The sequence below is a fragment of the Ostrea edulis genome, chromosome 2 (assembly GCF_947568905.1).
Source record: "Ostrea edulis chromosome 2, xbOstEdul1.1, whole genome shotgun sequence".
NCBI lineage: Eukaryota > Metazoa > Mollusca > Bivalvia > Ostreida > Ostreidae > Ostrea > Ostrea edulis.
The window spans coordinates 75,778,392-75,791,754 of NC_079165.1; the positions used below are offsets into that span (position 1 = coordinate 75,778,392).

At 36.2% G+C, this 13,363-nt stretch overlaps 2 protein-coding genes across 5 annotated transcripts in view; both read right to left on the reverse strand.

Moving 5' to 3' along the window:
* Positions 1-13,363, reverse strand: part of LOC125681624 (uncharacterized) — a 183,429-nt gene that overhangs the window by 48,318 nt on the left and 121,748 nt on the right. The window lies entirely within an intron of this gene.
* Positions 1-13,363, reverse strand: part of LOC125681623 (uncharacterized) — a 121,988-nt gene that overhangs the window by 1,252 nt on the left and 107,373 nt on the right. For both annotated transcript variants that reach the window (XM_056153633.1, XM_056153632.1), the window contains exons 7-8: positions 13,028-13,142; positions 6,156-6,312 (exon numbers count right to left, since the gene is read on the reverse strand). In XM_056153633.1, coding sequence (XP_056009608.1) covers positions 6,156-6,312; positions 13,028-13,142 — 272 coding nt within the window. The remainder of the gene's footprint in view (positions 1-6,155; positions 6,313-13,027; positions 13,143-13,363) is intronic.

The following is a 13,363-nucleotide window of genomic DNA, read 5'->3' on the forward strand; positions in this document are numbered from 1 at the left end:
CTCATAACTCGTATATAAGGAATACAAAATAGAGAGTTGGAAAAACACGGACCCCTGGATATACCAAAGGTGGGATCATGTGCCTAGGAGGAGTAAGCATCCTTTGTCGATTGTTCATGTGACTAAGCATTTAGTTTTTCTTACAGATGTTAGGTTGTAGAGAAGATTTGTGAAAATTCTGGGTAGTATTTGCCCCGCCCTTACAGTTCGGGGGAGCAAGTGCATTGAAATTTACAATTATTTTCCACTTGTACTTTAGGTGCTTCATATACTAGCGGAAAGCGAAACTGTGTAGTTTAGAAATTTCATTTATAGATTCATTTACAAAATATTATGTTGCATTATGTAAACCATTGGCATTATTAGATATAATGAATTGTCTTTCAATTCAAATATCAAATCACGGATTATGTCCATTATGGTTGATACGAAAAGCCAATGAAATTAAAGGGGGTGCAAAAAGTTTCACAAGTTTAGTAGCGTGTATGAACGCCATTTGCACCGATGGATTCTTAATACCTACAACGTATTGAAAGAATCAGGTTATGCAGAAATGCCTGGGAAATGTTTCAACAAAGAACAACGCAAAGCGTCCAACGTAGCAGGGGGTTTGGCTATTGACGTTATTAAGATGTCATCCCAAACATGTTCTATAGGTGATAAATCCGGTGAGATCGCAGGCTAGGGTAGCACATTCACGTTTTGCTGCTGTAGATTATCATTAACAACGCGTGTTGTGTGCAGTCATGCGTTGTCCTGTCACATAATGACGTTACGCTGGTTGTTGTGAATGAATGGAATGATGTGCTGACGTACAATCTCGTCATGTTAACGTACACCTGTTAAATTGGACTATCACCGAAGGGGTCTGCCACAGATTATTACGCTCCCTCCTACAAATTTGCGGCCCTGAATAACGCAGGCGTCAATGTAAGTCCGAACACGACCGTCACTGCTGTCGAAATGTTTCGACTCGTCCGTAAAGAGAACGTCTGCCCAATCTCTGTTATTGACACGACGATGGTTTCTACACCACGCTAACTTTCCAATACGATGACTCCAGAACAGAACAGGATGGATAACAGGATGTCAAGGACGGATGTTGGCCTCTCGTAATATGTTCCTTACGGTACAAGGACTTATCCGTCGATGCCCAGGGGTGCTTCTAGCGATCAAAGAAGCCTACTGAAATCGATAACGCAAATGTTACTTCCGTATATACATATCCTGCCGACGTGACGTCACACTTGGGCATCCTGATCGTGGCGGTCCCGAACAGTGCCAGTTTGCTGATAACGGCCCCATAAGGCATTTACAGTGTTGATATGAACTCCAAACTGCCTTACAATATTGCTTTAAGACATCCAAGCTTCCAGCATCCCAATAACACGCAAACGATCATTTTTAATCATGCGAGGCATCTATGAATCAAAAGTTTATTCCAAAAACCAATGTTTTTTTGTTTCAATACATTGAATAGTGAATACTGTCAATGAATGCAAGATTTTTTAATCCATTACTAACCACGTGTCGCTTAGGTTCGAAATTCCAGAAAAGCGTGATGTGGCCATTAAAGCGAATCGAACACGATAATTAACAAATTGAGTACTCAAACACGCGTTTAATATATCAAACTATGCCTTTAAGAGTAAAGAGAGATTAAATAATACTTTTTTATGTTTTTATTTAACTTTTAAGTATACACAGTTTCTTTTCCCTGCTAGTATATAAAATTTGAAAACAATTTCAAGGGTAGATATGACGAATAAGTCAAAAAGCTTCCAAGAGAAAGTAATCACTCGATATGACCTTCACATTAAAGTGAAATCAACAATCTTTGAAAACTGAACGAGCTTCGAGTCACGTCAAGTTGCTAAACTGACGTTTAGTATGACGACCTTGGTCGCTAATTGATTGCATTTGTTGTTATTGTTAAGACAACGTCGTAGCAGATGTAGATCCCATCAGAGCCAGGATTAAACAAAGTTGATCAAAGTGTAAACATGCAGCTTATGTGGTAGTACAAATCTATTCTTATTTATTTCTTATATATTTATTCATTTTTCGTTTGATTATATTTTTGAAAAGTTTAGAAAATTTCGGATTTAGTAGGACTTCTACTGTGCATCGGATTGAGTTGTTTTTCTTATGCGCATTGGATTGAGTTGATATTTTTGTAACGCTAAATTTCATTCGTTATTAAGTATTACCCTATAGACATGATTCACCTTTAACTATAAGTTACCGTTCAAACTGAGTAAATCAGAGCAGTGTACGTTTTTACTTCGAAGATCTAGCTGTCCAGCTTCAATCAGGTGGACCTTGTGGTGCGTAAGAATCATATTTACTTATGTCTTACCTTACAATATTTTTGTACATGTATATGACTCTTATTCTTAATTGCAACGTTTATACTTTATTGTATTTTTGCAGTTAAAGTTGTCTAAGTATATTTTCAGAATTTGTTTGTAAGTTCAAAGGTCAATTTCTTACAGAACATATTTTTCTATTATAAATGTATGCTGTATTATTGATAACTTATTGTCAACAGTTTATCTAAATTATGAACTTGTACTTTTTGTCTAATACAATTGTTATTTGTTTTGCTTAGATGTCAATGTTTATATATTTCTACAAAAATAAACAACAGAAAGCCGAATCAAGACTTTTCCCATGCTGCTCGGTTACAATATGGCGCTAACGAGAAAAAACATCATATCCAGGCATTGACTATCCTGGAATTTATTTCCAAAGATAGCAGGAAATGCGGCTAAGATCTTTTGTGAACCATCAGCCCTAGGAATTTCTAAAGCCACTGTGAGTTCTTCTCCTACCGAAGTTACATGGTATTTAAAAGTCCGATGCCTGTGCGGTGACAGTGAATATATTCCATAGTGAGTACTTGTTGTACCGTTGTTACCTGTGTTTTCAACATGAAGAAATCCGACCTACAACAAGGAGTCCGCGAATTGGAAATGGAATTGAGAGAGAAATAAGTTGGAATACATGACTGAACTCTTTTATGGCGAATTATGGCGAAGAATGTTGCTGATGTTGACGGCATCTATTCCTTGTTTGTAAATTTGAGCTTAAGGAACTGGCGGCATGATTTGGAAGGAATATCGTCCATGGTCCGTGTTGGTTTAAAGAGCCTGTGATGGGCAACATCCATAATCATAGAGTTCAGTCTATATTCAGGTGTTGAAAAATCCAAGTATAGACTAGTCATAGCTTCTTCAAATAACGTGTGTAAAACTCTCAATGAAACAGAGTAAAGTTTTGTATGAATATGATGTGGACCTAATTGTCTGTTGACGTTAGGCAAAAGTGAATCAAACGTGACATCATTTATACTTGGTCTTTTATATGAACGATGTCCATTACTGCGTTTCCGTCTTTGGTTATTGGGAAAGAATCCCATCACATTCATGTTATTTCCTTGTGGACTAGTCAAATTTCCCACATCATACACATTATCATTGCATCCATATGGAAATGCAGTGCCTAGGGTCTTGATCCAGTGATCTTCTCGTTGTCTACGAAAAGGGGTGCTTAATGTTGGATTGTAAACGTTTTAGAATCGTATAATAAACGAAAACGTGTGCCTCTAATCACTTTTAATTAAGTTTGGCACTCTATTTGTACATGTACATGTATCGTTTTGTAAAATCTAGTATCGATTTTGATGTTTTGAATTATTCTAATATAAATTGAATCAAATATTAACATTTTCGCGGTCAAAATAATGTTCTAGCTACCCTTGAAGTACAATATTTACCTCGCCTTCCGATGAATGTAAATATATTTATAAAAGTGACAGTGAAACACGTGTGTTTTGTATTCAGGTGGGTGTTTTGGGTATCGGTAGATCGATTGGCTATTTACGGGTGAATAGGGTGAGTCCGTACTACGCATGAGGTAGCCACGTATTAGGTAGAATCTCGGGCGTTTACAAATCATTCAAAGTTCGCTGCTACTTTGCAACAGACTACACCCCCACCCCTCCCAGTATTGATGCATATCGTTTTAACTTTAAGAATTGTTGATTTACTTGTTCTATTTTCTTTTGTAGAACGGGTTTTTTGAAGTCAAATGAAAGATTGATTTTGTACATATGTATTTATTTAAAAAAAGTCTGTTGCACTAGTGCATGCGAGCTCATCCTACATACAGGTGTTTGTGTTTTATTTTATAAATGAGTTATGTTCGGTTGAACTGGTGAATAAGAACATAATCATATTTATCAAGTAGCCGAGAAGCATCGTATTTACCCCAGAGATGTCAATAATCATATAATGTTGACATAACGATGTTTCATTTAAAAAAGCAGCCATGGCTATTCTTTGCTGACTAACAAACTCGAAGAAGTCTAGGCAAGGATATATACTACTCAAAATTTGATAAGGATCAGATATTTTTTGTTTAAAAAATTAATAACTGCATAATTGGCAATATTGTGTCCAAGTGAAATCAAAAACGTCTTCAACAAATTTGCATGTGCATTTCATGCCATGGGAAATGCGTTTCTCATCACAGTTTATGCTTTTGCTACCATTGCACGATTTTCACTCAGGTATCGTTGTCTGATTCTTTCTAAAATTTCAAACTCACTTCGAGTGTTTACACTACGTTTATCAACACAATGCCCCCTCAACGTGTAAGGCGTCGCCTGACGACAGAACAACTGGGCAGATGTATTGGAATGCTTGACGCTGGCTATTCACAACGTGACGTTGCAAATTCACTAAACGTCAGCCAGAGCGTTGTAAACAGGGCCTGGAACCGACAGCAAACGTTTGGTACAGCAGCACACCGACATGGGGTGGTCGTCAGAGGTCAACAACCCAACGCCAAGACCATTTTGTGGTTCTTCAGGCACGACGCCATCCCTTTTGGACAACAACCAGCCTATGTAACGACCTCCTAAACGCCTCGGGGGTGAATGTGTCCACTCAGACGATACGGAATCGGCTTCACAATACAGGTCTCAACTCGAGAAGGGCAGACGGGCATGTGTTCGAGTCCCTCTGACTGTTCGACACCGGCGGGAGCGATTGGACTGGGCTGAGGATAATGTCACTTGGACACAGAACGATTGGGTTCAAGTTCTGTTCACCGATGAGTCCAGATATTGTTTGCACTTTACAGACAGGAGGCACCGAGTGTGGCGACGACAACGTGAACGTTTCTATGATGCCAACATCAGTGAACATGACCGTTATGTTGGTGGTTCCATCATGGTCTGGGGTGGAATCAGCAGGGGTGGAAGAACAGATCCTCATGTCCTGGAGAGAGGAACAATGACGGGGTGCGGTACCGGGATGAGATCCTCGATGTTTACGTCAGACCCTACGCTGGTGCTGTTGGCCCTGAGTTCATCCTGATGGATGATAACGCCCGTCCTCATCGCGCTAGGGTGGTGGAGCAGTACCTTCAGCAGGAGACAATTGTCCGTATGGACTGGCCAGCGCGCTCGCCGGACTTCAACCCGATTGAGCATGTATGGAACATGCTGCAGGTTGCCCTTTCACGCCGTAGAGCACGGAAACGCCCTTGTGGAAGAGTGGAACAACCTTCCCATTGGAAACATCAAGGTGCTTATTGACAGCATGGCGCGACGTTGTCAAGCCGTCATTGATGCAAGGGGAGGCCATACCCGGTATTGACACTTCATCGACTAAGTGTAATGATGGACTATCCCCCAAAACTGTGTAATTCTTTCTCTGGTTTGCTGTTAACTTTTTGTAATGAAATGCCTTTTGGTATTGTTATCTTATTTCAAGCATTTCGTATTGATAAAAGTTCATGCCGTTCATGAATTTTCATTCATAACCTGAGTAAACACGTTTCTGAGTCAAATTTATGTCTTTTGTTATGTTAGTGGTAAATTACACACATATGACCAAGTGATCCTTTTCAAATTTTGAGTAGTATATTACATCAAATGATAAGTCACAAGTACATTCATTGAAATATTAAACGATGGATTATTTCTATTATTTTGCATTGTGAAATAGCACGCAACGATGTGGATACAGCCTTTACACAAATAGTAGTGTATGTTCTCATCTTCAGGGATATGAAAATATTGCCAGTATTGTTGGAAAACTTGCATACATACAAATAAATAGACCAATTGATCGATAGGATCTTACCTTGTTCTTTTCTGGAGGATACATTGTAACATCGCAGGTAATCGTTACGTAATAGTTGTTGCCAGAGAATCGAAAACCATACATCTGTGCAACAACTGTGCTGGAATGCACCCTTGTAAAGTCTACAAGGAGTTCACGATGACTGGCACATGTATTTCTGTCAAAGAATTGATAACGGCATTAGTAAATCAAAGTACAGAAAGTACTGATGGGAGTTGATTTTATGTAGGTTTGTAGCAGATGCTTCTGGGATTAAGAATTATTTTCATTTTGTTTTAAAGAATTGAAAAATATTCTCAAAAGTTATAAACTTATGCATAAATGTATGTTGTGTCTCTAGAACAATCTAGGCGCAATTATTTATGTCTACATACATGTACAGAACATACATGTATATACACTGGTGAGTTGACACCTTGTATGGATTGATTGAATATTGTTTAACGTATCCCTCGAGAATATTTCACTTATATGGAGACGTCGCCACTGCCGGTGAAGGGCTGCAAAATTTAAGCCTATACTCAGCGTTTATGGTCATTGAGCAGGGAGGTATCTTTATCGTGCCACACCTGCTGTGACACGGAACCTCGGTGTTTGTGGTCTCATCCGAAGGACCACCCCATTTAGTCGCCTTTTAAGACAAGCAAGGGGTACTGAGGACCTAGTCTAACTCGGATCTCCACGGGATCCTTGTCTGGGTTGTATATACATGTACATTTACCTTTAAAATTGCCATTTTTTCAAAATATATTTTAATACAAAAGCAATTTTTGATAAACCCCACATAACTTAATAATTTTTGAGTTTATGCAAAGGATTGACATGAGTAATAACTTACACAACTAAACAATTTCTCATTGCTTAAAGTGGAAGAACTTGTACTTAAACCTCAGATATGTACTTATCTTTTATCTCTAAAATTGATCCCAAACGTAACTTCGTAAACATCGACAATTGACATTGAAATATCTACAATTTAGTCAACCTACAAAAATAGTCATATTCCGCAGTCGTAATTTTGCACATGTGAAAAGACGAATATAACGAACAGTGATCAATCTCATAATTCCTATGTGGAATACAAAGTTAAGAGCTGGGCAAATACGGAGCCCTGTACATATCAGATCCTTAGGGGATTAAGCATCCCCTGTCGACAGGTCACACCAGTCGTGAGCCTTATATCTTGATCAAGTAAACGTACAGGTGCTTGTGTACAGTACTTCAGGGGCCCTTCCCCCTTCCTTGTTTTTTAATGGTATATCGGGTGTTTTTTTTGATAAAATATCAAACTTTAGAATGTTTTCGTTTAAATGGAATACACAAATTTCGGATAGAAACCGTTTTTTAAAATGTCATATCACCGATTATAATAGATGAACAAGGAATGCAATACAGCCGGTGACATTTTGACAAAAATTGCACTTCTCTGAAAAACCCTTTTGAAAGAGCAACAATAATGCACCTCCCAACTGAAAAAAAGCCTGGTCATTCTAAATCTACTGATGATTCTTGGATTAAATGCATCGTTATTTGGTGCGCAATAATTTCTTCACGGCGTTCAATTTCATCGTTTTAACCTCACAATCAATAAAGAACGGAAGGTTCTGAGATGCTGAGATATTTATGTCCCAGTCCACCATTTTTAGAACCTCCCCCCCCCCCATCCCCCCCCCCCCCAAAAAAAAAACAACAACAAAAAACCAGAGGCGAGGTATTCTCTAGCCCTTTTCGTGTAACTAATTGTTGATGATATTTGCAGTTGGTAGACCTATCTCAGGTTGAATAGTTTACTGCGACATTATATTTTCATCTTTTTAATTCGTAGAAAAAATTAAATTTGTATTGTGACTTTATAGTAAAACTAAACTTTAAGTAAACGATGCATACAGCTATATGGCTTTATCATCTTATCATTCAACATAATGAACAGAATATCGAGAAATTCATTTTTTATTCCCTCTTTTAAAACGTAATGGGTTCAACTTTTAGTATAAATAATGAAGATTACGTGAATCAACAGAAGTGCATATATAATATGGATATGATTAATTCTACCTAATGAGTGCTTTAAAACTCTAATATTAATAGGGTATACATGTAATAGAAAGTTATTTCAACATTATGAATTAAAATGCAATAAATTCATTTAATCTAACCATTTATATCAGTAAAGGAAAACCTAAATGCTATTTTATTCATTACATGTACTGATTGTTACACACGAGGTACACGTGCTCTATCTGTCAACCAGCTGACACTCGCTGCTTAAGATTGGTTGATTGGGGTTTTACGCCGTTTTGGCAAAATGTTAGCCATTTTGTGGCGGTTAAATAACTGAAATATGTTTGGTTGCGAGTATTTGAGTTTCCCTAACGGCCCCCAGTGAGCCTACTCTTTTTCGAAAATCAGAGAAACGATCTTTTGCGTGCCAAGGGGGTTGTGATCCTTAGTATGGGGCACCCTTTAACGTCCCATCCGACGAACATTTCGTGTATATCAATATTTGTAATATCAAAGTATTCAACCTTTTCTGTAAAAATCGCATTCTTGTAAATACTGTATAATATAATGATTGTCAATATTTGTAAAACGTTGTTGCATTGATTGCACATGATGCTTACTCCTCCTAGGCACCTGATCCCACCTCTGGTATGTCCAGGGGTCCGTGTTTGCCCGACTATCTATTTTGTATTGCTTATGGGAGTTATGAGATTGATCACTGTACGTTATCTTCACCTTGCATGTATAGTTAATGAACAGTCACAACATATACATTCAGGCTGAAGTTCTCTGTTTAGTGGGTTAGAATGAGTCAAATTTGAATGTCCTATGCGTATTGTTAAAATACTCACTTCGTTTTGGCGTTTCATTACGATATTAAACGGTTTATTACTTGTGTCACAGAAGTCCCAATATATTTGCCATAGAGAATTTAAATATAGTTTTATGAAATATTTTTAAATCAGTGTAGGGAATTTTAAAGTGTGCAATATCCTCTTGAAGTGCAATTTTCGCCGACCACGGGGAAATGTGTATCTTAAAACACGGAAATTCTGTGGCGTGTAGTTTGATTTTCAAACTTTTTATGACAAATTTTCTTGAAAACACACAACAAAATATTTGGGTCTTTTAAAATCAATATTTGATTTCATTTACAACTGAAAGTTTGAACTGCATGACTGGTTGTTTGCACATTAAATAATCAAAATAAATCTACTGTCGAGCTCGTAAACATAACTCTTGGTTTTATCAATAAGGTGAAAAATGAATACAGTCACTCCAACATTGAATGTGGCGATGCACGATATTTTCGGTTCGCTTTAATGTGTATTTAACACAAATCAGTCGACGTAGCGTCGATCGATTGATTTTATGTATTTCTATTGATAATTTGGTTGTTTTTCAATTTACAAATTCAATTGACCGACGGTAGAAAAGTGAATTTTACAGAAAGTATGCATTTAAACGTGTAAAACGTACAAATGATTTTCGAACTATTTGGTGCTAGCGCTGAAAATTACACCTGTTTGTAAAGTAGTGCTAAGGTCCACAACACCTTGAGCCGAGTGGCTGCATATAGGAGTTGATAAAATCAACTCCCAAAAAGATCATCAAACACAGAATATCTCTCTTTCTTCAATTATATCTCTCTAACAGAATGATAATATAAAGCAGAGGTTCCTACTTGTAGATACGATTATATTGGGACGTATTGAGAGAATTATCGCTTTTTCCCAAACGGTAACTTTCAAGAATGCAGGTATAAATGTGCTGAAAAAGTATCGAAGCGATTAGATGAAAGGTGAATATAACTATAATAGATATGATTTGCAAAATGACAAATGTGATCATATAATTCATTTCAATAACATCTGGCGAATATTGATGAAGGGAAAGTCATAGGATGTACAGTATGGCAGGATACAAAGAACAAGACAAATATTGATAGGCTTTTTAAATTACAAAAGAGGGCAGCAAGAATCATTTTACATATCAAAGTACCTCATTCAGTGTCAACTTTTTGCATGCTATCAAATTTGAGATGGATGCCTTTGATTGACTATTTTATTTATCGAAAATTTATTCTTATGTTTAAAGTTTTACATCATATGACTCCAGAGTATTTACATGTTTTTAGATTTGTGAATGAGGTAAACACAAGAAATACAAGACAGAGCTCTACAAATTTTATCTATGTTACAAGAGCCAAAACAGAATATTTTAGAAGATCTTTTATCATTTCAGCAGCAATTTTATGGAACTCGTTACCAGATTTTATAAGAAAATGTACAACTACCACATCTTTTAAATCAACCTATCTAAAACATTATTTTGACACTCAATGATACTCGTGTGTTTATTGTCTCTTTTCATTTAGTTCTTATCTGTATGTATATAAATTGTGATATTTCCATGCTTTGTGATATATTATGTTCTCGATATGTATATATGTTATAGACAGGACCACAATGTAAACTAGTTTATACAACTAATTGTGCAATCCTGTATAAATAAAGGATATTATTATTTATTATTATCAATTATTTAGCCTGTCCTACTGTTAACAATTCCTTGATGAGGGTGCTTAGCATGCCAAATAAGCATTTGTAAATATATCTAGAGTTCCTTAGTATCGCAAGGAATTATGAATAAATAGTGACAGTGTTATACAGAACGTAACTGAGTCTGAAACAGTAATATCAATCCTGTTATAATTATAGATATGTGTCTTTGTGTTCCGTATTTTAACACTTATAAATACCGAAAGGATCAAGCCAGGGTACATGTAACAAAAGAAAAAAAAAACCACCTATTAGGCCATATTTGGTTTAAGTCTTTACAAAAAGCGTATATGTTTCCGTTTTAGGTCAAACAAATGCAATTAGTTGTTTATCATACATTGTTGTACCTTTTATCCTATTAAACACTCTTCCCTCACTATCAGAATGTACGGAAACGGTATTCAGTATAAAAACAAATCATCTGGGTCTAATGGATTACCAAATGAATTATATCAAACATTCTAGGAAAACATAAAACAATTGTATTATTGCACTCTTCAAGAGATCTTTCAAAAAATACAATGACATATTCAAAAGGTCTATCATTTTAAAACTACTCTTATACTAAAACATTGAGACCCTTAGAATCATAATGTAAAACTTATACGGTACCAATTTTGATGCACCAGATGCGCATTTCGACAAATAATGTCTCTTCAGTGATGCTCAACCGAAATGTTTGAAATCCGAAATAACTATGAAGTTTTAGAGCTAAATATAGCCAAAAACAGTGTGTCAAAAAAGTGGAGCCAAATTCGTCCAAGGATAAGAGCTATGCACGAGGGAGATAATCCTTAATTTTGAAATGAATTTCTAAATTTTATAACGGCAATTAAATATACATCCGTATTTTCAAGTTAGTAACGAAGTACTAAACTACTGGGCTGTAGAGACCTTCGGGGACTAACAGTCCACCAGCAGAGGCCTCGACCCAGGGGTCATAAGTATTACAGACCTTTTAGTCTTACTAATACTAATTATAACATAATAGCTTTCATTCTAGCTAATAAATTACAATAAGTTTTAGATATTAAAGTTATACATGAAAATCAATTAATCTGTATAAAAGGGCGAAATATTAATCTGAATGCAAGGTTAGTTGCTGATATTTTTCAATATTGTGAAGAATATGATTTAGAATCAATTCTATTTCTTGATTTCCAAAAAGCTTTCGACTCTGGTGAATTGAACTTTATGAAAGTTCTTGAAAATACAACTTTGGCGAAAACTTTCTTAATTGGGTCAACATACTATACAATAAACCTATTTTTATGATAAAAAATGGGCGGGTGTCTAAAGCATGCAATATGTAGAGAGGTATCAGACAAGGATGTCCCGTCTCTGCAATATTATTTCTTTTCGCTATAGAAATATTAACGGTAGCTATTAGATCAAATTCAAATATCAATGGATGAAAGGTGAAGATAACAAACAGTGATCAATCTCATTACTCCCACAAGCAATACAAAGTAGAGAGCAGGGCAAACACGGACCCCTGGTTATACCAGATGTGGGATCAGGTGCCTATGAGGAGTAATCATCTCCCGTCGACCGGTCACACCCGCGGTGGGCTCCATATCTTGATCAGGTAAACGAAGTTATCCGTAGCCAAAATCAGTGTGCCTAGAACAGCCTAACAATCGGTATGAAACACGCCAGAGAGCATTTGACCCATTGATAGGTTGTATCGGCAAACTAGATCGTTATAACGACCATATGATTTGCGAAATGCAGACTTCAAACGAGACTGTTGGAACCCCTGCACCATCAACTTGTTTGTCAGTAGCCTGCCTCAATTTAACAAAAAAGACCATTCGTAGAACAAGCTCTTGTGTATCGAATCAGTTGAGAGATATACATTGTAAACACCATATTCAGTTGAAAATGGAATATTGCTACATAAATATGAGAAGTTGACGATGTAGAAGCTGGAAATCATATATAAAGTTGAGTTGTTAGTTTCCCGTTAATATCTATTTCCAATAAAATATCTAAGTATGAACCAGATGTGGATTACTATGTGGTGGCCTTTATTTCGAGTTCACAGGGATATATTGAATTGACATATGAATGAAAAGTATTATTGTTAATATATAGTACGTCGTCGATATATTAAAGGTCACAGCAAGAGATTTTTTCTTCTTACGGAGAAGTTTTTGAATAAATTCTGCTTTGAACATAAGAATATAAAAACAGGTCAGCTAACAAAGGACGGGGTCTATGAGTAGACTTTATCCCGAAATATGAATGTATTTTGAAATTAAAGACTGATTTCAAGGGGGAAAATACACTAGGAATATTAATACTTACGGTGAATTGTATTTCCATAAGTCTACGTGGTTTACATGGTCCACATTGTGGTTTTTAGGAACCATCGTTCCTTCAATTGCCTCACACTTTCGTGGAACCAGTATGTAGTTCGTTTCTGTATTTCAAAAGAGAGTATAGTGAATTTCCAATCATGAACATTCAATACAAGTACTTTAAACTTTAATAAAAAGTAAGGATTTTGGCATATATAAGGATATACACTGTACATGTATGGAAATTTTGAAAGTAAAATGTCAGAAGCATGAATATGGTAAATCTAGGTACTAATATATTCAGTAATGCAGTAGAAATCAAAATGTTTGATATCCAAAATAA